Source organism: Scomber japonicus, chromosome 7 (genome assembly GCF_027409825.1).
Source record: "Scomber japonicus isolate fScoJap1 chromosome 7, fScoJap1.pri, whole genome shotgun sequence".
NCBI lineage: Eukaryota > Metazoa > Chordata > Actinopteri > Scombriformes > Scombridae > Scomber > Scomber japonicus.
In genome coordinates this window covers 25,485,814-25,510,882 of record NC_070584.1, presented here as the reverse complement: position 1 = coordinate 25,510,882, position 25,069 = coordinate 25,485,814, and the positions used below count along the sequence as shown (strand labels likewise).

General features: G+C 39.1%; 1 protein-coding gene across 1 annotated transcript in view; it reads left to right on the top strand.

Moving 5' to 3' along the window:
* cachd1 (cache domain containing 1) overlaps positions 1-25,069 on the top strand; it is an 86,377-nt gene that overhangs the window by 34,018 nt on the left and 27,290 nt on the right. Inside the window, exons 2-5 of the mRNA XM_053322154.1 lie at positions 545-607; positions 8,356-8,504; positions 18,019-18,125; positions 24,245-24,371. Of these exons, the coding sequence (XP_053178129.1) occupies positions 545-607; positions 8,356-8,504; positions 18,019-18,125; positions 24,245-24,371 (446 nt within the window). The remainder of the gene's footprint in view (positions 1-544; positions 608-8,355; positions 8,505-18,018; positions 18,126-24,244; positions 24,372-25,069) is intronic.

Sequence of the window (25,069 nt, the reverse complement as noted above, 5' to 3'; positions counted from 1 at the left end):
GAAATGATGAAATTGACAAAAAATGAGAGAGGAGAATCTGATCAAAGACTGAGAATCTAAACAAGCAGTAGATGCCATCTTTTGGTATTTTGTGAATTCTGATGGCACTGGACAAAATTTAGTCTAGAGTTCAATTCCCAGCACCAGTGGCAGCTTCATTAAAGCTGGTAGGCTTAAGTAGCATAGTTGGCACAGTGCCACAAATGATCTTGGTTTGACTAGATTCTTTACAAATGTGAGGAAGTGCAGTCATGACACTGTACAAGGTGTGAGTGGTTGAACTATTCAAGAAATCATGTTACTGTAACACATTAGTTTGCACATCCCTCACCCTCTTATCACAAATTTGGAAGACTTTTCCAGATGTTGACGTAATTCCAGCATGAAAATAACAAAAGTCTTTGTTCAACAACACCCCGTACCAAAATCTGTCTACATAGAGGAAGTCTGCCAATACTCCTCAGGTGATAGTTTTCAGTTATTGGATCCAAATATTCAGCATTCCTCCTGATCTAACCTTCTTTCCCTGTCTGTCTCTCCACAGAGGATTTTCAACTCATTTGTGTACACCGAAAAGACATCAAACGGAGAGACAGAAGTGCAGCAGGTGAGTAACAAAGGCTTCTCCTTTCCGCTGTCTTTGTATGTGTGTGTGTGTGTGTGTGTGTGTGTGTGTGTGTGTGTGTACATGCCTGTTTGTGCATGCATATGCCATGGATGATGTCTGTTTGTGGTCTTGTGTAGAGTTCAATACAGCAGCAATGAATACACACACACACACACACACACACACACACACACACACACACACACACACACACACACACACACACACACACACACACACACACACACACACTAGCCATCAGAGGAAGAGGGGGGGGGGGTTTATTAAAATTCTATGGCTGCTGTCTCATTGGCTTTGAAGTTCTTGCTCTGTTTTTCTACTCGTCTGTGCTCTCTTCCTCTCTCTCTCTTTCTCCCTCTGCTCACAATATGAGTGCAGAGCTGCAGTCACACAGAGAAAGATGGCTTGAAAGAGAGAATGGCATCTTCTTGGAAATGAACAGAGCAGCAGGGTCACTTTGTTTAAAATGACCCTGAATCCACCAGTGAAAAGTTTATGAGTGCAATTTGGTCTGAGATTGGAGAAAACTAAGCACAGCATTTGTGGTGTCCAGTATATCCAAACATAATTTTGTATGTGTGTGTGTGTGTGCTTGTGCTTTTGCTTGTGCTTGTGCATCAGGGATCTTGGAAGAGTGACAGTAAACACCAGACTGGTAAACAGCCACCAGCAGGAACAGACAGGTTGATGTTTGTTTGCATTTCTCCTGCGTCTGTGTTAGTTTGTGTGTATGTGTATGTGTGTGTGCACCAGTGTATCCATCTGTGTCAGTGCATGTGTATTTATCTCTCACCTTGCAGGTATAGACTATTCCATAAGCAGCTCGCAATACATCAGCTGGCCTTCTAGCATTGACTTTTTCTTAACTAACTCAAAGGAAAATGCTATTCACACAACTCTAAATGACTACATTCAAACATTTTCTGTAGGTCTTTGTTGGAGTATTTTTCAAAAGCATTTCCATTCACAGAAACCTTGACTATATAATATTACTAATACTGAGATTTGAACTGGGAAAACATATGGGTTTGGTGCATGTTAATAAGCACAAGTCCGAGGGCAGCATTGACTTCACTTATTTTTGGTCCTTTGTGGAGATTTAAGGAGGCATTCAGCCCGGCAACAGCTCTGCATGAAAGAACACAGACCTCCCATTAATTTTAATGGGGCAGTGCCCCCTCAGGCAGCTTGGCAAAAAAACACATCAGTTGTCTGGCAAAAAGTTTAATCAGACTCAAGTTTTGCCACAACACAACGTGACTTTATCTGGCAAGGTGTTGTTCAGGCCAGTCACGTATGCAAGCACACTCTTGGTGGTTTACTTGGTAACATGGACACTGTATTAGACTGTTAACCTTGCAGCTGCTGCAACAAAAGACAAAACATTTGAAGGCGTTGATAACTTTCTATATTTATAAAATCCGCAGTGTTTTAGCTTATGGTGAGCATTTAAATACATGAATCTCTTGCTCCAACTTGAATTTCTGGATCATATTTAAATTGTCTCACTGGTAGTTCAAACAACACGCCCTACCACCGCAGCTGTTTTAATGCAGGCCTGTCTTCAGTCTGAACGCAGTCTAAAGGATAAGGATGGCGATTTTCTATGTTTTATGTCTTACTGCCAACAAATCTTCTTGGAGCCGTTTCTAAACAAACTAACATGCCTAAAAGTCTTTGTGGTGAAGGAACATGTCACCAAGTACACCAGTGTGGTTCATTGACATGCTTTGAATAGTTTTAGGACAACAACTGAGGTCTGCAGAGAGATAAGATATATCACGCTTTGGATACACATAGAATACATGCAAGAACAATCAATTCATTATCGGTTTGGCACTGCATGTGTGGTTTCTTGACAAGGAAAATATAGAAAATGAGTCATATCCTTTTTAAGTATTGTTAGAGTTCACATAAATTCGATCCATGATGTTCTTGAGGCAGGCGGCAGCTAATTCGAATTTCAGCTCAGAAATAGTTGGCTTGCTTGTTCTCTCTCGGCAGAGGGGCAGCATCCCTGAGCCAAGGCGTGCCTCAATTAGGAGTGGATCTGTGGAGGAAGAAAGGGCAAGAAGTTACAGAGAGGAGCCTCTGGCTTCTCAGAAGAATTTCTGTTCTGGAAATTAATTATGCAGACAGACATGCAGACATCTGTCCCTCTATAATGACACAGGCCCACCCTCGCTCTGTCTCTGTCTCTGAGTTAGTTCTTGTCTGCTCTATGAGTGCATTCTGCTTGTTGACATATGCAAGAGTGGATATCATGAATTAAAACTGCTGGCTGCTACTTGTGTTTTATATTTTGTGTTTAATAACAACTAGCAGAAATGTCCTACATGTGGAACATTATAGGTTTCAATAAAAGAGTGGCAGATTTATCCAGCTTTATGTAGCTACTGCAGTAAATTAATAGATCAAGTCAGGACATCTCTACTATTAAATTAGTATTGTGTAAACATATTAAATTACATCACAAATTCTAAACAATAATGTATCAGTTGTTGGTACCTGGTTAGTTAGTTAGTCACTGAAGGAAGAGGGAATAGTAAAGCTTTAAAGCATTGGTTTGTAAAGGTTCCTTTGCCAGGTGCAGGGATCTCAGCTCACATGGGCCATGGTGGGAGAAATGATCCATTAAAAGCTTTCTGGCTGTCTTTAAGATACACATAATAAAGCTCAGGAGAAAACTACAGATCAGTCTCATGGTATACCACAAAACTAGGAAGAAAGCATTATGTGTAACTATTTGTCAAATATGATACAACTCATTGGATACCAAATTGTAACACATGTGCATGCTCACATAAACAGTATATGCACACTTCAACTGCTATTCAATTATATGATAAAGAAACGATACAATACAAAACATACCGTGTTACAGTGTTAGAGTCGTACTGCATTTCCCTACTCCACTCTGGCTTTGTATTTTAGAGTTGGGGCTTTCAGTCACAGGTCCAACATACAAACAAGGTGACATTTAAGAAATGGAAAGAAAAGGACAACTAAAAATGATTCTATTAAAGTCAAAAATGGGTTTTGGATTATTTCATGATTTATCAAATCTTTGTTCACCATTTTATCGGTTTATTACATTTACTAAACTAATAGAGGATAGAGGATGTCAATTATAGATAATAACGCCATTGATACATTGAACATGGCAGCACAGTTATTGTGTGATTTCTGGTCTTGCCATATGAGTATGAACACTTTCCTGTTTTTCTTGTTAATATGTTAATATAAGACAATCCACAGTCTCAGCATGATATCAAATAAATTAATTAAATAAATGTGTGTTTCTTTTACCTTTTTAATGATTCATATCATGTCATTGTACGGCATATTTATTTTATTAGCCTCCAAAAAATATGGCAATGTCTGGAAATACAACTTTTGCCAAACTGCTGAATGACTGTCACATTGGTATCATCACAATGTTGTTAAGTAATTAGCATTTTGATGATTCATTTACTGTGGTACTTTCCATGAGAATTTTACAATTTTGGTAAATGTCTTTTTGTATCAAAAGACATTTCCTGGCTTTATCAAATCATCTTGTATTTTTACGTCACCATCTGTAATGTGAACAAAGTTAGCAGTGTGCACTGCACGCTCACACAAATCTACTGACCATTACTGGAGGCAACAAATAAGTATGTTTATTTGAATGTAAAATCAGTATACTTTACAAGAAGTAGTACACATTACAGATAAATATCTATAACATAGGAAAGCACAATACAATAAAATCAAAACTACAAAACAGAAGAGAAACCAATAAGAAGGAAAGTACAGGGAAATGAAATTAGATTTAGATCCAACCTTAATTTAAAGGTCTCAGTGGTATTTGCCTCTCTGATAGAGTGACCAGTCTAACTCTCACACTGGTGGAAGTTCACTAATTCAATAAAGTAATCAGTGCATCCAAGGGAAAGCAAGACGTTTCTGCTGTGCCTGTCAACTGCATGCTCACAGAGTTCTTAGCCCGGCAGAGCTCAACATGTGTCCCCCTTATACTCATCCTTATATCAACCTCAACCCTGTACTCTAAAGTAAGAGTTGGTCTCACCATAAACACTGCTGCCAGTGAATGCGGTTGAAGGCTGGCTGGAAAGCCTTAAAACTTCAACATGAGCCTTCAGGGTGCACCCGTTGTACCCACTTCAGTCTGTGGCTGCACTAACCCCACAGGGTGCTGCAAACTCTACGAGTTGGTTGGATATGTCAGGGTGAGGAGAGAGGGCGCCTGTGTTTTTGGAGAGTGTGGTTCATCTGTAGAGCGCAGGTTGTAATGGGCGGCTTTGGCTGCACTGTGGCAGACCCTCTAACCTTAACTTGCACAGGTAGAAGTTTCTGGTTTCTCTTAAGACACACTGTGAAAAGTCGAGTTGTACTTTTCCCCCTCTGTCTCTCTCCCAACCCCCAGCTATGGAAACACGCCTCAGCTGAACACTGGCCCATTTTCCCCTTTTTAATACAAAATCCACTGCAGCTAATTACCGTGCTGCCATGCATGGACAGTACAGAGTGTTGGGGGGTGTTTGTGTGTTTAAACTTTATGTCTGTGTGTGAGAGTACACATGTTTTGTGTGTGTGTGTGTGTGTGTGTGTGTGTGTGGGTTCTTTGTGGTACACTAGGAGTAATTGTGGGCTGTGCCTCAGGCCCCTGTTAAACCCCCTAATAGAAATAGTGGCTGGCTGATTAGGTGCACAAGCGGTCAGTGGGTCGCGGTACATTTCCCTGTTCCTGGCTTGAATCGCAGCCCTTTTGCAGGCACCGGTAATTATGGGACGTGAACAAAGGGTGTCCAGTTACTGTGGAAATAAGCCTTTTTATGTATTGAACACAGCTGAGTAGGTAACTTACAATGGCTTTGGAAAGTATTCAGACCTGTTCGGTATTTCTACATTTTTATGTTGTTACTGTCAGTGCACACAGTTTTTGTTTTTCTTTCTTTTTTTTGTATCCCAAACCCTTATATGCAACTCTAGACTCAGCTCAGGTGCATGTTTTTCCCTCTAATCACTCTTGATGTGTTTTTAAAACTTAAAAGCGATATGGAACTTTTTAATGTCACTAAATTTCTTTTGGTATTTCTTCCCAAAAAATGCTGAAGCAAACCACGTACACTTTAGTCTGAGGCCACTGTAGTCATAAGTGACAACTAACTAAGTGACTAACTAACTGACTTTCTTGCTTTCTTTCTTTCTTAAATAACAAAAATCCTTAACCTTGAAACTTGGCACAACATCATTCTCAGTTAAATATTTTACAGATTTTAGAAAACAACGTAATCCAAGTCACTGCAAAGTTCTTGATCTTGATCTAGATCTTGAGTTAATCCAGTGGATCATGTGACAGCTTTCAAATTAAGAGGATCATCTGTAACAGATTACATACATGCAATGATTCAACTTAATTGAGTCCCTCACAATTTCACATCCCATTTTGGCAAAAAGAAAGCGAGAAGTGGAACCTGTTGTGAAGAGCTGCTGGTGTGCAGGTTATTAATGTCCCCCTGGAGGCTGCTGCAGTGCTGGTTATTAGTTTCCCCAAAGGATCTGGAACCCCATTTTCAAAGAGCACTGTGATGCATGTTCGTGTGTGTGCTCAACAAGAGCATTGTCCTTCAGAGAAAGAGAGGGAGAGCATAATTGTATGCAAGTCCAGGGGCCCGCTTTAAGGCCCGAGTAAACAGTGATTGAATTAACTGTTTTTCCTTTGCTTGGAAACACAATTTTCTCCTTCCTGCTTCCTGGTTTTCATGCCTTGTTATAGCTAAATTACTAAAAAAAAAAATCTGTCTTTATAAATGAAATGAATCCAGAGAAACCGTTCCTTATGATAAAGACAAATGGTTGATCGTGTATTATAAATGTGGATTGTTCAGCGCACTCACAAAATAGCACTACTGCATAAATGAATGTGGTAGAAAAAACAAGCGGTAGAATCAAGTGTATTCATAAAAGAGCTGAAATGTTAAAACCCAAAGAACAGTTTGATTGTGGTAGTTCTTTACCACCACATACTAATAATGCCTCAGCTCATAAATTTCACTTGGCTACCATGGTATGTTGTATTTTCGGGTGGATTTTCTCATTAAATGATTAAGGGTGTGCTGTGTGGAAGTGAAGAGAGGGTTTTGTTCTTGAGCCTCAGACATCCATCATTCTGCTCTGCCTTTAACACTGATGGATTTCATGCTTATAGTGCAGCCTGAGTTTTGGACATCTTCGGCGTTGCTCAACTTTATTTGTAAATATTAAATTATGTGTACATTTATATGAAAGGACGCTGATGATTTTAGGTTGTGTAAATGACACTTTATGCCCTATTCCTGCTAAATTGAGAATTGTAAATACAATCATGGGTAAAAGTATATAATGTTGTAGTTTGATTTTTTGTAGTCTAGTTTCTTTGTCAATCTGGGGGCAGAGAAAGTACAGCGCTGCTTTAGGATATGTAATCTCATCGTTCCTGAAAGGGGGCTAATTTTAGAAATGAGTTTGTATTCAGTAGCACAGTTTATACTCAAAAATTCAATAGCATAGTTTATATTCCAAACTTGAAGACAGAGGAGAAAGGAGAGGTCACAATGAAAGGAAGCTAGTTTGTTTGAGAAGAACATAAATTGAGATTTGTGGGGGGAAAAAAAGGGAGATAATGGAAAAATGGAAAAAACATTGAGCAAGCAGCAAATACGATACAGTACAGGGTGAGCGAAAGACAGAAAAAACGTTTAGGTCATAATAGAAGAAATGGACTAGGTCAATATCCAGCTGTATATACATGCATTAAACCCACTATAATAAGTTATGACCTGTAGAAATGCAACCAAATACACAATTAAAATCCTCTAACACTTCTGTAAACGTCATAATGCAAGCGTTTTGACTATCATATGATTAAAAAATGTTGTGTCACCAGGGTCAGACCACCAACATGTGCTGGTAATGACCAACAAAACGACACATTTTAATAGGTGTTCTTAATACCAAATGAGTAGGGTCTAAGCAGACTCAGTGAAGTATCAGTATGGATCCGCCTGTATAGTGTAGAGCCTTAAAGGGTAGGGCCACAATTTTTCTAGTCTTAAAACAACAGCCAGGTGCCTTTTTAAATAAGCATTGAAACAGGTTTTGCTCACTGTAATCATTCCTGCTGTTCATACTCACTAGTAGAGGTTCCCCTCCAAATGTGCTTACAATGTAAGTGATAGAAGGACAAAATCTACAGTTTGTGTTTTGAACAGTCATGCATTCAAAAGTTTACCTCAAGATGACATGAAGCTTCAGCTGTCTGAATTAGTCAAACAAAGTGAATATTTTCCACAGTTAGTGTTTTTTAGTAAATTCCCTCTTCTTGTCCCGATGGACAGTGTTTTCCTGTTCAGCCTCAGTGGAGGGATAATTTGTCACTACAAAGATAGTAGCTTTGAAAACTGTTGACTTCATTTGAAACCTCATATTATCTTCAAATAAATGATTGCTTAAATGATTACATCGGAAATGAAAGATGAAAGAGATAATTGGATTCTTTTGGCTACTTTAAGCCTCAGTTAGGAAGGTTTTAAATAGATTTTGGACTAGGCAATATCCTAATTAGAAAGTTAGTTATTAGGCATACAGATGTTAAACTAAGGTAAAGCTGAGTTTAAGGAATAAGTGTCTACAATAGTAATTGTCTTATTAACACAATTATTTTCTGTTTTACCTATGTGCAGTTGGCCAAGAAGATTCGGGAGAAGTTTAACCGCTACCTGGATGTGGTGAACAGGAACAAACAGGTGGTGGAGGCATCGTACACCGCCCACCTCACCTCTCCACTCACTGCGATACAGGACTGCTGTTCCATACCAGCGTCTATGATGGAGTGAGTAACTTTCTCTTTTACATAAATACACACAAACACACACACACACACACACACACACACACACACACACAAAGACAAACTTTTCTTTCTCTCTCATACGCTGTATATTTTTTCACTCACTCAAAAATCTCTGCAGGAGGTTCATTCTCTATAAATCCACCTCCCACTGTTAGCACCTGCACACAGCTTTCTATACATCGCTTTATGCTCCGACTGCACACGCACACAAATCCCCATCACTCCATTGTTTAAACATGTTTGATCATCCTTGGATTAGTTATAGCCGGGTATAAAACACGTTTACAGCCTTGAGGAGCATTGGCACTCTCTGCTACTTGGCAGCCCTTATCTCAGATCCTTTTTAGGCAGTTGGTAGTTGTACCAGTTGTTGTTTTTCTGCAGTGTACCTTGACAATAAAAAAAGTTTTATGGTACTTGGAGGCCCAGGAAGGCAGGGAGAAATGGGGATTCTTGGGTAATGAAGTTTTTTTTTTTTTTTAAAAGGCTAGAGATTTCATTGCTGTAGTGGAAGTACCTCTTTCAGCATTTCAGAACAAACCTGTTTCTGTTTTTTAAATACTGTGCTTAACACAGATATCTATGCTAAACATGGTCAAGATTCTAAAACCTGACGTTAACTTATTGCTGCCTGCAAGTCAAAAGGCAAAGCTTCAGCCTGCTCTCAATGCTTTCCTCTCTTGCTGATGAGTTGATGTGAACATTTTCCACATGTATTTGTGTTTTCCTCTCTCATATTTCAGGTTGTTTGCTGCTTGAATATGTACGAATATGTTGAATGGATATGAGAAGTTGACATTATGAGTAAAGAACAAGGAAAAAATAAAGAAATCCTACTAGTATAGTAGATGTTTGCCGAGGGGCAGCTTCCAAGAGCTGGCCAATCTCTTAGATATTCCCAGTTGAGCCCCAGAATAACAATATAGACCTTTTAAATGTGCATAATATATCCCTTTAATGACAAAATGACACAAATTTCAATTTCAGTATACAGTTAATAGCACTGTGAGAAAAGGATTGGCCTTCATTGTGTTTCTTAAAAATAGTCGGCCACCAAACTAAGCAATGGGGCTTTGTGAAAAGGGTTCCGATATGACAAGAGTGTTAGTCTATTTTCATCAAACTGGGTGTGAGACTGAATATGTCAGATTTAAGTAGTGGTGCAGAGAGAGTTTAAATTGCCCCAGCCTACAGTGTAGACCTAGCTTTTCAGTCAATCACCAATTCCGGCAGGCGAAAACAGTTCAAAGCAAAGCGAAGAGAGAGAGGGGGAGAGCTGCTTTCAGTTTAATCTACAGAGCAGCAGCTGTCTCTACCCTTCATCCCTCTCTCTCTCTCTCTCTCCATTTCTGCCTATCTCCCTCACCCTTTATCAGCCAATGTAACCAGTTATTGCCCTCTGAAGTTTCTGCACTGCAGACTTCACAGACTGCAAGGTCACCTATCTCTCCCTCAGTCCTGCAGAGGGGAGGCCGCCTGGCTCAGGGCCACTGGCCACCTGTAGCCAAACTTACATGCAACACTTGTTCATATGCAAACACCCTGTATTTATGTTCTGACACGTGCAGACTGAAGTCATGGATTTACAGCTATGTGAAACAGTCAAGACAAAATTGTTGCTGCAAAGAGATTATATAAGACCTAGGTAGGAAGGATGGAATGATGCAGGAGTCATATGGGTTTTTGGAGGGGGGTTGAAAATACCAAAACTGAGTCTGATAGATCCCTAAACTTCAAAGGATCTTCCTCCAGGGTGGAAAAAGGCATGGACCTTCCTCACTTTCATTTTTGGGGGGTTTATGCAGGATCATGAGATTCTCAAGGAGTGAGTAGAATAATGTGAGTCCCCCTTCCTGAGCACTCTGCATCAGAGAATCTGGCTAAAGCATCTTTGCTTTTTTTCCTGCATTTAAAGACTGATAGTAGTTTTAACATAATCATTATTGTTCAAACTTCAGGGACTGTTTTTCTAAAATGTTTCCCATTTGGGGAAAATTGCTGATTCTCTTTTAGCCAAGAGTTGGAAGAGAAGATTGATGCTGATCTTACTGTGGAGCCAGAGCAAAGACACAATTAGCTTTGCTTAGCATAAAGACGTGAAGCAGGAGGGAAATGCTAGCCGTGCTCCGTCCGAATTTTATTCTTGGCGTACGTCAGCAGAGACATTATACGTCAGTCAGGTGTAGTAAGACAGCCAGCAGAGACTCAAGAAAGTCACTGCACCATTACAAAGCCTTTAAGATGCTGATAGGCACATTTTTGAACTACAGAGAGAGACAGTCTATTTGTTTTGCTGACTTCCAGTGTTTATGCTAAGCTAAGCTAATCGCCCCTTGGCTATAGCTCCAAACTCTGTTCTCATGAGAGACATATCATCTTCTCATCTAACTCTCGGCAAGACAGTGAAAGCATATTTTCCTAACGCACACTATTCACACTATGTCACACTATGTCACACTATGACTTTACTCATTTACCTTTAGAATATAAAGTCATGTTCAAAAAAGTATCCAAGGTATGTGCAATGCTGTTGGTTGAACAGGAGCAGCTAACCCAGAATCCATACAGGACTTCAATTCTCTGTGGTGTAGTTCAGAGTGTCCTTCATCAGGCTCAGACATCAGCTGCTTCTTGGGGTCTCGGTCAGGTCAGCCAGTTTAGAGGGGGATCAGGTGGTTCGCAGGGTGTCCATGTCTGTTAGCCGTCAAGCTAGCAGGCTATAATTTCGCAGGGAGGCCACCGAGGGCAGTGCTTAGCACTCGATGGTATGCTTTAATCACTGCTGGGTCTCCACGACAGCCTGTATCTGAAAATAGCAAATGAATGTGTCTTGTAGAGTTAGTGTGTGTGTATGTATGTCTGTATGTTTATATTTTTAACATGTGATCTCCAGGTGCTCATTTCAACAGTTTGACTGATCTGCAGTTGTAAAAGTGAGAAGTGTGCTTGGAAGCAGCCCAGGCAGCACTTAGTGGTCTCATTTCATCAGTAGATTTAGAGATAAGCTTTAAACTGACAGTGGAAGGAAAATCCTACTCATATGATCCTGAACAGTCTGCTGTAGACACAGGCAAACAGCTCTATCTCCAAAATAGAAATTGTACAAACCAAAATCAGAATGTGTGACCGTTATGGTTGACTCGAACAAAAGAAGGAAAGACAAACAGAAATTGTGTCCCTATGATGATAGGGCCTTTCCCAGCTGCCTGCAGGCATGCACACTAAAGCATTTAACTGGTATGATATAAACATCTGTGTAATTTTGGTGTTTTTCTCTTAGCTTACAAATAGCACCTGCAATTTGAAAAAAAAAAGATTTCTTTTGCAAATACTACCTTGATTACGATAAGTGTTCCAAACAATTTTGCACTCTGTCTTGTATTTAAAAGATATTCATGAATCAAGATTTGAGTTTCCAACACCATCAACATAAGGTAGGCTACTTATATTTAAAAGATATTCATGAATCAAGATTTGAGTTTCCAACACCATCAACAAGATACTCAGGTTTTTGGGACAGGTTGCTTTTTTTAAAAAAAATGGAGAATCTAAACTGAAATATTTAGAATCATGTCCAGTCTAAGTTTTGTTTTGTTTTTAGGTGCATAACTTTATGAAATATTTATTGCTCCTTATTTATGTGGGTAGTATAAAGGGGGTTATATTCATGTCACAGAAAATATTTAATGCATAAAATACAGGTTCTTCAGTGTGTCTTTGAGAATCATGAGTATCATGAATATGAATTTTTGCTTTTTGCTTGGTTTCAGACAAAATAACCACAATAACCTTTTGCTGAACATAACAGATTCCTAAATTACTCCAATGATCAAAGTATCGCTCTAGGAATTTGCTATACCTTTACTCATAAATTCAACATGAAGATGAAAGACACCGTAGAGCTAATCACAGCTCCTGTTTCTTAAGAAGAATTCTCACCATCTGAACTTTTGGCAGATTTACAGTCTAGATGAAGAGTATATGTGGCACCAGTGAGCTGCAGCTCAGAGTTAGCTTCAGATCAAGCTGATCATCTGGTTGCTCAATCAGCAGGATGATGATACCTCTATTTGCATATCAGAGAAGGAGATGGCAAAATACCAGGAAGGTTTGGAGGGGGTTTGTTTAAGTGACCTTAACAGGTGTCAATGCTGGGCAACTATCAGAACTTTTTTCCCCCTCTCTCTCCACATGCCTCTGTTAATGTCAACCTCTTCCTCTTTCCTCCCTCACTCTCCTTCTCTTTGTCCTCTGTCCTTGCCTCCCTTAAATTTTTCACTCCCTTTCCTACAGCAGTTTATTTAATATTCTCCACATCCTCTCTGTTTTACCCCTCTTGATCTACTCCTTTCCCACTGATCCATCCATTTTTTTCTTTCCTTCCTCCCCTCTTCTGTTGATAAAGAAGACTGATTAAGCAGTGCGGAGGACTTTGGGTCCAGTGTCTTAGGAGGCCCATTCCAATCTGTTTCTGCTATTAGACCCATTCAAACTTGATTTATACAACATCAGTATTTTGTTTAGCAATACAACCAAACCCATATTTCATTGATTATAATATGAAAAAGCCCATAATATATATATATTTTTAAACACATTTCCACACAATAATGTTTGGTTTACTTTCCCATGCAGCATGTGCAAAACATTTGGACCATAGTCTAAATAAAATTCATAGGATTTCTTCACCTAATCAATGACTTGTTTTAACCTAAATAATGAAACCAATAAACAATTTCTTCTGGAGTATTTCTTTATTGAGTTTTAACATGATTATAGCCACAGGTGGATGCATAATCAGTCACTTAAGTGTATCACATATGAGTATTTTATCATGCTGAATATCACATAGGGCTGCATTGCATCATGGTGCAGTCACAACTGCAGGCTGTTTCTCTTACCCACTCCCACTAAATACACTTGCATTAAAAAAATAGATGTGGAAAATGTTTACTGTATTACTGTTCTTCAGCATATGAACACAGTTATGCAGTAATCCCTCAAATGTACTCCTTATTGAAACCAAAGCATACATGTGAATATTAATAGAATGCCAGTGAAGTGACATCATTGTGAGTCATATGTTATGAAGTCATTTTTACATCCGTCCCCATAAAAATATGTAATGGACCAAAACATTCTTAGCCCACCAGTGCTGTAAAGGCTGATTAATGAACAATTAGGCTCACAGTCAACCATCATGCTTGTGTGCTCACATATGCAGTCTGCAACCCATGAAGTTGTACACAGGTTCAAAACAGATGACATAGTCTATTTCCTGAAGAAATGTACCAGGTGCTAAACAAAACTTATAACCAGAGAACACTCAAACCTTAGTAGAACTTGTCAGTAGGAAATGAGCTCATTCACCTGAAATTCCTTACTTCAGATTGCCCCATTTCTTCACAATTTTTAATTGTGCTTACACACACCAGGTATGATGCCTGAAGGGGCTTCAACCTCAGGCCAGCCATGGCAGAAGTGCCGATGGTCAGAAGCGACACCTCTCGATTGATCATTGTTTATCCTCCCTTATTCTCCTTAATAGATGTGCTAAGGGTCTTTTCAAACCTGCCTTGTTTAGTCATGTTGAACCAGAGTTTGTTTTCCCCCTTGGTACGATTCATTTGGGCAGATTTTTAACACCCCAATTGTACTCAGAAGAAGTTATTTTGGTGCAGTCCCAAACAAACTCTGGTGGTTTGTTTGCAGCAGGATCCAACCTTGATCCAACCCAGCTACTAAGTGTACTCTTAAGTTTGAGCTAAGCAGGTCCTGTAGCCAGGAACGCTTTGCCTGCTGGAATGCAGATGAGCAAGCACAACAGTTTTCAGAAACTAGCTAGAGAGTCAGTCAAGAATCAAACTGGACTAGTGCAACAAAGTATGTTGCATTTGGCCAGTGGTCCTTCTTCAGGACCTTTTGTCTTTTTCCATGTTCTCATGTGTATTTTTAGTGATGCTTTCTGGGTTTGCTTTATTTTTTTCTGTGTTAAAAGAAACCAAAAAGAAAAACAGGAAAACACAACAGGTTTGCCAACTCATCAGTTGCTTACAACAATATTAGGTTTTCATTTTGAGACCTAGTAAATGGTGATGGTCTTTTGGATTGCAATATTTTTTGTAAGTTGCTGCTGAATACATGCAAAACATTAACATACAAGAGGTTGCCATCATATTAGAAACACCTCTCAGATTAATGCATTTAATATCCACTGGAGTTTTTGAGCCAGTGTTTCACTTCTTGTGAGAGCACTTCCCATTTAGAGCCCAGATGCCCAGAAGCTGCAGGACATCAAACAAGATTCCAAACTCCATTCTGCACATTGATACCAGAATCTAATCTGTTTGGATAATGTGAAAGCCAGAAAGGCCTTTCTTTTAAGCGCTCTTGATTCTGTGGCTTGCATGTTGCCTGCTTTACCGCTGCTATTCACATTAGAAATGGTATTACTCTTGACGTTGGAGCTCACACAACAGCACGCCTCTTCAAGGTAATTGTACTCACTAGGTTGTTTGAATGGCATATCATTGCCTCCTCTGTTGATATACATGGTTTCTGCAGCAGGGTACAGTTTAATATTATGTATTTTATAAACAGTGGATGACTGGTAACTGCTGAACACGACAGGTGTAGCTTTATTTAGAAGTGTTGGCCTGTTTCATTCTTGTGTGCTTCATGACACATGACTTTGTGTTTTTTCTCCAGTGTCTCTAGAACTCATGCATTGTTTATTTCAGTATAATTCAGAATTAGAAACAAGGGAAAATGGTTCAGTTGCAGTCCAAATTTAAAACAAATCAATAAATTAAATTGTAAGGGGGTCTTAAGGTCATTAACATGTCTGTTACTGGTGCTATCTAAGTCTTGATGTGTCTTCGGGATTATTTCTAATTACCGCATTGGGAACGTTCCCCTTTCGGGAGGTATGTTAATTAAGCAAGCATTCCTACATTATTAATATGCATATTCAATGGAGGAATTATTTAAAGCATTGTGCAGAGGTTCTTTAACATTCATGAAAAGGAGTTTGGACACAATTACTTTTTATATTTGTCAAATCAAATCCAGCTTGTTTGTGCTTGCGTCTGGTGAGTCCACCCTTTTTGCAAAACAGATTTGTTTGCCCTCATTAAGATGTCTGATCAGAATCGAAGCTCTCCTCCCTACTCTCTCTCTCTCACCCCTCTCTCGTGCTCCCTCCCTCTCTCTCTCCCTCTCTCTCTCTCTCTCTCTCTCTCTCTCTCATTTTCTCTCTTGTGTTTTTTGATGTGGGATTCAAAGCGGCTGCAAATGTATTTTTTATCTGGAACACATTTTGCTGAGCGTCCTGCACACCCCTTCTATGCAAAGTAGGTTGAAGGAGAATAGTAATGACTTTGGCCTTATGGGACACTAAATGAGTGAAGTTCAAACGAATCCTGCACATCACAGCACCTGTCAATCAAACCGGGCCAGTGCCAGGTCTGCAAGCGGAGGGAGCCAACCGGTGTGTAGCGTATGTGTGTTTATGTCTGTATGTGTGTCTGTACGTTTGCTAAGCCAGTGGGGGGTGGGGGTGGGGGGGGGGGGGGGGGGGTCTGGTTGTAGTGTAGGAGCGATCAAAGCTTGCAGCCTTGGTGCAGTGCAGAGCAGGCGGCTCCTCTGCATACCTCCCCTTTTGTCAGCTCTTAACTCTAGAGATATGAACTCTATAAAGCATGCTTTACCATCAACACACACTCCTATAGGACATTTTAAAATAACATTGCTTATGCGGTTGCTTAACACTAAATAAAATACAAAAAAAAATATCTGTCATGTGTAAAGATGGTTGTAGAAAGCCATTGTGATTTTAGATTATTTTGACACCTCTTAAACACATTTGGGTGTGTATAAGATCAAGGATAACACTTGTCAAATAATACCAGAGCTCCTAGTGGAGATCAGTCACAATGCCAACCTTATGGAGTACAAGCAACTGCCTTCCCTCTCCATGTCTCTTTAACTCCCTCTTCCTCTCTCTGACTTGTTTTAGGCCTTTTAAGAGGTATAGATTAGAAAGTGTCCACTGCAGATGCTGTGACCCACATATGCTTGTCTGCCTTTCTGTGCTGTTTATAATTGCATATCTATTAATCAACTGTTTTCAGCCTGGTTGATCAGGAGGAACTGTTTGGTGAAAGACTTAAAATCTGCAGTGCATGAAAATTAGAATAAATAGAAATAACATGAACATGACCCACATAAAATTGAGTACTATTGAATATAAACACCCTGAGATTGTATTCATTAAGAGTGCGCTTTGATGATGTAAAATAATTTCTTCAAACATTTACACAATTTTTTTCTGATCATAGCTTCCTGGTTCTCATCATTTTTTACCTCCTGAATTTGTATGACCAATTACCTGCAAAACTAATGACATCAGCCACACCTGCCACTTTATGTTTAGTGCTGATTAGCAAATGTTAACATGCTAACATGCTAAAGTAAATTGCTGCTAGCATGTCTGTAGACTTAGTGCACTGGGAAATTAGTGCATTTGTTATCTAAATTTGACCATTGTTTTTGAAATAGTCTTCACCCTTAACTGCATTACCACACGAATATATCAAAATTTGTCAAAAATAAAGATATGCTGTTAAATTTATTAACTTTCATGTCTTTCTTTGACTACTTAAACCACCCCCTCGTGACTTAAGCAATGACTTTTCACGTCCCTCTCATCTGTTAGCATTCTTAGCATTGCCTTTTCATTTGTATCATGTTAAGTCAAGAACCAAAAATTATGATGTTATTAATATAATAATTAAAATACAAGCAGATCTTCCATCTATTACTATTAGCCGCTGGAAAACAATAGCTCATTTTGTGATTTTACTGCTACTTGTGTGTTGTCAGCATAGCTATATCATTTGATGTTCTGTGTAAAATGCCACAAGAGGAGTAAAATATGTTCATTTTGACAGAGAGACCGCCAGTTCGAATTGTGGCTCTGTGACACATGATTTGAATTATTGAATTAAGCGTAGAGCCCTCCCTACAATCACATTCAGATGTATTCAGGGAACTGGATATTAGCCTTGTTGGGGAAAAGCAGAATTCAAGCAGTTTTTCCATGGAAAATGTTATTCACTAGCCATAACTCCAACTTTATTATGAGGCCTGGGCAACAGATGATATAGCCAGTGATACAATTTAGCTCAAATTAAACAAGCAGCGTGTAAAAGTTCTACCAGATGTTTAGTGTGATTTGATTAATTTCATGGTTCCACCTAGATTCCTTCACCATTCATGTACATCATGTAGATGTACACAGTCAATAGCTTTAACATGAACACTAGCAAAAAGTCAGATGTATGTGTAAACCTGTGAGTTGGGTTTTATTGCACATAAAGCTGTGGAGTAGTAAATCTGTTAGTGCTGAGAGAAAAGCCAGTGCTGCTCCACTAACAAATGAGTTGGACACGGTCTATAAATTCTCAAATGTTGCCTATTTGTGTGTGTTTAGGTTTGATGGAAACTTCAATACCAACGTCTCCAAGACCATCTGCTGTGACAGACTTTCACCCACCGTCAACAGCCGAGCTTTCAACCCAGGACGAGACCTCAACTCAGGTTTGTCACAGACACACAGACATACTGATACACACTCACACACGCACACACGCACGTACATGCACACAAACATACACACTAGATGAAGCAGAAATAATTTTCTATTATATTAACTGGCCTGCTTCAGTGAAGCATGGGCACACACAGCGTACACCATTTAAAGTTTATGCACCAAATGGTGAATAACTTAACTGCAATTGCCATGGCAACCATTTTTAATTAACAACTTGTATTATCTCCATCTTCTAAAATGTTAAAAAGGAAATTAATCTGAGATGAAAATACTGAGCGGTTTGCATGCTCCTTTACTCTCACTTCCTTCTCTTTCTCTCTCTGTCTCTCTTATTTTTTTATTCCCTTTGATTTTAAAATACTTTTTCTCATAGCCTAAGGTCACATATTCTTATATAGACTTTGACATCTGTCTGCAGTTGTTTTCAAGTGATACATGGTTTTATCACCCAGTTGCTAAGGATTGTCAGTTCTGACCTCAGTTCACCTCAAATAAAAATGGTATTCATATTGCATTAGTACATACATGTAACCCTAATATCCTTGTCATGAATCATGTGAGAGAAAGAGCAATGGAAAACTGTTTGATCTGATCAGGTTCTCATTGCTCCCACAACACATTTATTGAGGCTCAAGACTGCATAAGCACATTACAGAGTATTACCATGTAAAAACCACATATCTGCACCACATATGTCAGCCTGCATTTGATTACAAAGAAAATTGACTGAATTGACTAAAAATCGGGAAAAGGCCAACTTTCCCCTGCTGGTTTTCTGTTCTGTTGCCATTACCTATTTAGCAAACTAAGGGAATGAAGCTGCATTACATAGCATTTGTGACACATACAGGCTTGTGTTTCCTGGAATATTGCACTACTTTCTCATAACCTTCCTCGTGCAGTCCAAACACAGTGTAAAATCATGCTGGCTCCCTCCAGGAATTTGCAATTGTACTATCACAGGAATGAATGCAAATTGAACCAATCCCCATAATATTTGTGAGATCATGCAAAGTTTCAAATCCCAACATTTTCTGCTAGTTTTACCAATCATCACAGTTATGCATAAAATAACCACTTCAACTGCCAAATACAAACCAACACTCGAATCTCTGCAAATAACAATGGGAAAGACTTTGTTTCTCTGTTACTTGTCATGTCAGGCATCACCCACCCACATACTAATTAATGCCCCGACCAAAACATATCCATCTGTAAACTTATACCTAAACTATTTGGTTTGTGGAGCTGGCTGGCACCACTATTTGTACAGCAAGAAGCAGTATAGGTTACTTTTAGATTAATTCAGGGAAAAAAAAAGTTACATGAGCATGTTCAACTTTCTGGCTAGCTTATTAATAACATTATATCGCAGGGGGGAAAAAGGTACAACATGGTGGCACACATTTACTCACTTCTTGTCAAGAGAACTCTCGCTTGTCTGATCCACTAACATTGTCTAGAATACCCCTCCCCAAATACCTCTCTAATGATAGAATTGGTAGGACTGTGTCTGACAACATTCACAACTTTCCAAAACTGCCAGTTTACAATCCATGTACGGGTACTAATATAACTCACTTGACAACTTATTACATTCACTTCCTTTAAACAACCCTTTATTACACCATTGTGGACCGCACCCCTCTTCATTTTATGGGTAACTTTCAATATCATTTGTTCTTCCTCTGTCATCCCATTGTCCCCCCCACACCTTTAATTTTTTTTCCAAACATCCCAGCCTTCACCTCTTTCTGCAAACCATTCATAATGACTGCCATTCATAACACGTCACCATCACTGGGGTTTTATTTTCCTTACAAGCCAGTCATGGCAAGTTCAAGTTACCCCTCCGCCTCCCCTCTCCTCTCCCTGTCCCTCACACTCAGCCCTCCTTGACCCCCATGCTCCCAGCGTATTCATTCTCTCCCATTTGTCTCAGCCCAGTCTAAACAAGCAGCTACAGAGGGAATGGAGGGAGTGTATGAGGGGAAAAATGGGCCTCATGCAGGAGTTTTTTCATGTTTTTATCCTTAAAGTTTTACTTACTATTTTCTGTGAGGTTTGCTTTTACAAGTGTTTCAAGTGCAATGGCAAATCTGACGTGGCCACGTGACAATCACTGAGATATTAGACAAGAGAATATCATAGTCTACAGGTGATGCTACACCGATGGTACTGGACATAGAGACACAGAGGCAGCTTTCAGAGTGAGGGAAGTTTCCTAGTTGCTACTGAAATGTAGAAGTTGCTGTGCCAAATTGCCAGCCATAAAAACTCTTTTTAAATTGGCAGCCATGATGACAACCATGATGATGAAAAACATGATGACTGGAATCAATTTATTTTAGTTTAGTATATTTAGCTTTTGTTACTGTTTTACCCTATGAAGAAAGACAGAGATGATCTATTCATGACAAGTCCCACAGCTGTAGACCGCTCGTAAATTTTGATTACACCTATGAGAAAAATTCCAAGTACGAGTAAAATTGATGAATGCCACAAATGTTCTTAAATCATTTGTCTATGAATTTTAAGAAGGAATGTGGTCCTGTGAGTGGTTCTTGCATTAAGGGCCATTGAGAGGGAGAGAATGATGAATGAAGAGGGAAAAAAAGGAGGGGTGAGAGCTGATTGAAACAGTAATTGGAGTAATACTATCATTTATGGGGATGAAGGGGAAGATAGGAGAAAGATGCATCAATAGTGATAACAACTGGTGGGAGTGAAAAGACAGATGAAAGATGACTAAGGTGGAGTGCTGTGTGATTAGAGGACTGGTTCATATCCATCTTTTCTCAACCATCCATTATGCCTTTTTAGAGTCTTTCCTCTGGTTTCGGGGATGCTGAATCACCTCCAATTTGCTTTTGTTCCTCCAATCTTCTTTCCATCCATGTCATCTACAGCTATCATATGTCTTAAATGGTTCCTGGGGGCATACTGCAGGCTGCTTTTTTTTAACAACAACAGCAACAAAAAATCAAAAAAATAGATAAAAACTTAGTGAACCCTTCCTGCCAAACACCAAACAGAAGACACACAGTTAGCAAATATCTGGTGAACATAGTGGAGCACTTAGCTGCTAAAGAGGCCATCATTTTCCTCAAAAGTAAGTTGAGACCAAAACAGAGTTAAAAGGAGAGTGAATATCAAAATGACATTCATTGAGTGGCCAAAAACATGATTCTAAATGAATGCTAATGTAGCTCTGTAGCTGCTTGATGTAATTAAATGTATGCTATAAAGTGTCAGAATGTTTAAAAAAAAAAGAAAAGAAAAAAGTTCTGCTTTCCCCAAGTGGCCAAAAAAATCTTATACTGCATGTTTGATTCAGCTTCCACTCAAGTAAAATTAACTTTTTATTTTAAGGCATATTGCTCATGTTGTAAATAACATAAAGGCAGATTAAAAAAATGTGATGAGAGTGAAAATAGTTGAACAACATGCAGCATTGAGATGATCACTTTGGTGTCTAGATGTGATTTTTTTTTCAAGTTCTTTGTTTAAAACGTAATCTTATCCTGTATGTGTAATATACACACATGATATGCTGTATTGTTGCCAAATTTTCAAAGCAAAACTGATTATAATTGTTTGTGTATGTATGAAGAGTGAAAGAGAAATGCCATTTAGCGATCCCTAACCCATAAAACCAATCCCTAACCCATAAAACAAAGCTTTTAAACAGAATGCAGATGCGCTTGTGTGGCGCCTCGACTACATTCTTCTGATGTGTCTGAATCTGTATGGTTCTTGCGCAATGCTTAAAGCTGTACGTTTGGTTGTGTTTATGTATACATGTTGATGAGTTATCAAATTGTAGATGTATCAAATTGTGTCATTTATAAACAGTCAAGAGTTGTAATGTTGCAGGAAATGAGTGTCATTTGGGTCCTATTTCTTGGCTCTTCCATCTGTTTCGGGTAAGTTCTAAACATTGGTGGCAGAGTGGAGCACTAAAGCCTGACAGATGTATACAGAGCCCTTCTTTTACTGTCAACACAACTGAGTGGTTCCTGTTTATATGAGCCTCACAGATGGATAGAGTGACTGGGCATGGATGATGTATGATGGCCAACTACGGTGTGCAACAGTGCAAGAAAAGAGATATTTTGCCAAGTAAATATAGCCAAAGGTGCATTTTGCTGTTGTGTATAATGTTTGGCAGATGGAAGGTTTCACGGTTGTTCTGTGAGCTGTTTGTGTATTTATGTAATTTGTTTTGGATTTTCGTGTTATTTGAATGTTTGACTTATGATTTTCCACCACTCCCCATGAAGAGGAAAAAAAAAAAATGTTTTGCCTTTGGCCCATGGTATTTATGGAAGATTGGAAAAGGTCAAACAGGTTCTCGTTAGCAGGTGATTAATTCAATGTGATCATAAGCCAAGAACCACATTTTGGGACTATTAAGAACCAGCTGACATGCAAGAATGGTGGTTAGCATGTCTGGCAAACACCGTAGACTTAATTATAAAGACATTTGAAATCTTTCTCCAGGCTAAGGAGAAATCCCAATAATAACAAATCGTCAGCTAATTGGCAGAATAGATGGTGAATACATACAGCAGCTAATGAGATGCAGAAGCCACAATGAATATTCATTACTAGTAAGAAGTCAAACACTGTACTACTCAGATAAATCAAACTAAACATTCTCTTAAAATGACAGTTGTTCATTTTTAGCCAAAAAAGGGTAGAAGTCACTTGTGATTAAAGGATTTAAGCAAAAAACAAAAAAGATTGATGCATTTGAAATTGTATTATAAACATATAGCTAGAGTTTCTGAACTGTTCCAGTCTGCTAAATTATTTGCATCCTAGCAGGATTTGTGCTGCACTTTTAATCTATTTATACTGCAACCAAGCATGATTTATTCTAATATGTTAATCTTTAAGCACAAGATTAGCTAACATAGTATGCTGTTTGAGAGTTTAAGATTTAAGGTGATGGGTTTTGCCGTGGGTCTGTCTGCATTCCTGTATTTTAAATTGAAAAGTTGTTTTTAACAGTTGCATTATTGTTTCATGTTATTTTAATGAAGCCTGCTTTGATGGCTACGCTCTGATTCTTCCCTCTCCGTTATAGCTGTTTGCCTGGTTAAAAGCCCAAAGTTTTTATAATTGTGCCTCCCTCCCCCTCGTCTCTTTGTGAAAGGCCGTTTTGTGTTGCCAGTGAGCGGAAAGGAAGTTGCTGGCTTTGTGATGGGATCTCTGTGAAGATACTGTTGACTCTGTGACCCAGTAAAAATCTGTCTGTTAGTGTTGAGCAAATACAGTTAGTCTCAGTGTCTCTGCAGAGGTTATAGTTGGGGTTGTTGTTTCAGCTTGGCCTGCAGTCACAGTTATGACACACAGATGAAAATCCAGCAGCCAAATGAAAGACACTTATTATATGTATTACACTGTGGTTGAGCAGTTTGTGCTTTTTTTGTTGTTGTTGTTTAACCTAATTAAACTTATTCTGTGAGAGTACATGTGTATATTGTACTGTGTCCCATCACTAGAAAATGTAATTCCTCATCATGTCTGAATAGATGTGAAAAGGCCAGTTACAGAAAACAACATACAACATAGTTTATCAGACAACTTAGAATAGTTTCTTTGCAACAGCTCACACATGATTAATTAAGACCACCTGATTTAAATACAAGACAGTTTTCCACTTAAACTTGTTTTGAGTTCAAATTGTCATTTTGAGCCCTCCAGTCTATATAATAATATCTAATAATGCAGTTATGTAGGGCTGCATTTCACCATGATTTTCATTTTTTAAAGTGATTATTTTCTTAATTGTTTAGTCTATGAAATGTTAAAAAATTGTGAAAAGTTCCACATGTGAGTGATGACGTCATGTGAGTGTTTTCTCACACATGAATCACAGTTAACCCCTGAACTTGAAAAGTCTCCTTCCTGACAGAGGTTGGGAGGTTGTGGTACTCAGTAACATCAAAGGTTACCGAACTCTTCTGTCTCCTTCCCAACTGCCTTTCCTACCTTGCTCTTTTTCCTATCCTGATCCTGTTCTCCCTTTTTTCTGTCCCTTTCCCATCTGTCTTTCCCTCTCATTTATAATTTCCCACTCTGTCTCTCTGTTTTGCAGTGTTGGCAGACAACCTGAAGTCCAACCCAGGGATAAAATGGCAGTACTTCAGCTCAGAGGAGGGCATCTTCACCGTGTTCCCTGCCCACAAGTTCCACTGTAAAGGAAGTTACGAGCACCGTAGCAGGTATAAAACAACCTTTCCTTTCCTTTCATTTGTTTTTCTTTTGTTGTTATGCAGTTGTTGGAGTGCAAAAGAGACACAATAACAAGCTCAAAGTTAATGCCATATGTGCAATTTGTCAGCAGATATCACTCACATTACACTATTCCTTACCAGAATAGGATGGCTGAGGTTAAAGCCACAAGAATTGTTCCTTCCATCATTCTTTTCACCCTTTACTACCCTCTTTCCTCCTCCTCCTCTTCTTCACCCCTCCATCTTTATGCCAGTTGCTGTGGGGTGGCCCAGAGGGCATGTTGATGGCATGCCGCCCTCACACGCCCTGACCACACATGCCCTTGGCAGGAATGTGGCTATGTACTATTAAAGCCTGTTGGAATTTCACACCTCCAGTGTTGTGGGTTTTTATGTGACCACCACTGAAAGACGCCTCTTTCTCTCTCTTCCTTCCTTTCTTTCTATATCCTTTGTCTCTCCCTTGCTCCCTGAAGCATTTCACATTGGCTCTCACTAAAAAAAAAAAAAAAAATCATGTCTCTCGGATTTTATTTTATTTTTCTGGCTATTCGAGTCAGTGAGCTGGCATATAGCCATGGGAGAAATGACGTTGCTTGGCTTGCTTTGAGTGTGAATGAGGCTTTGTGAGTACATCACTCTCCTTCTCCACCCTGTGTTAGTGTCTCCTTGTCCAACAGACCACA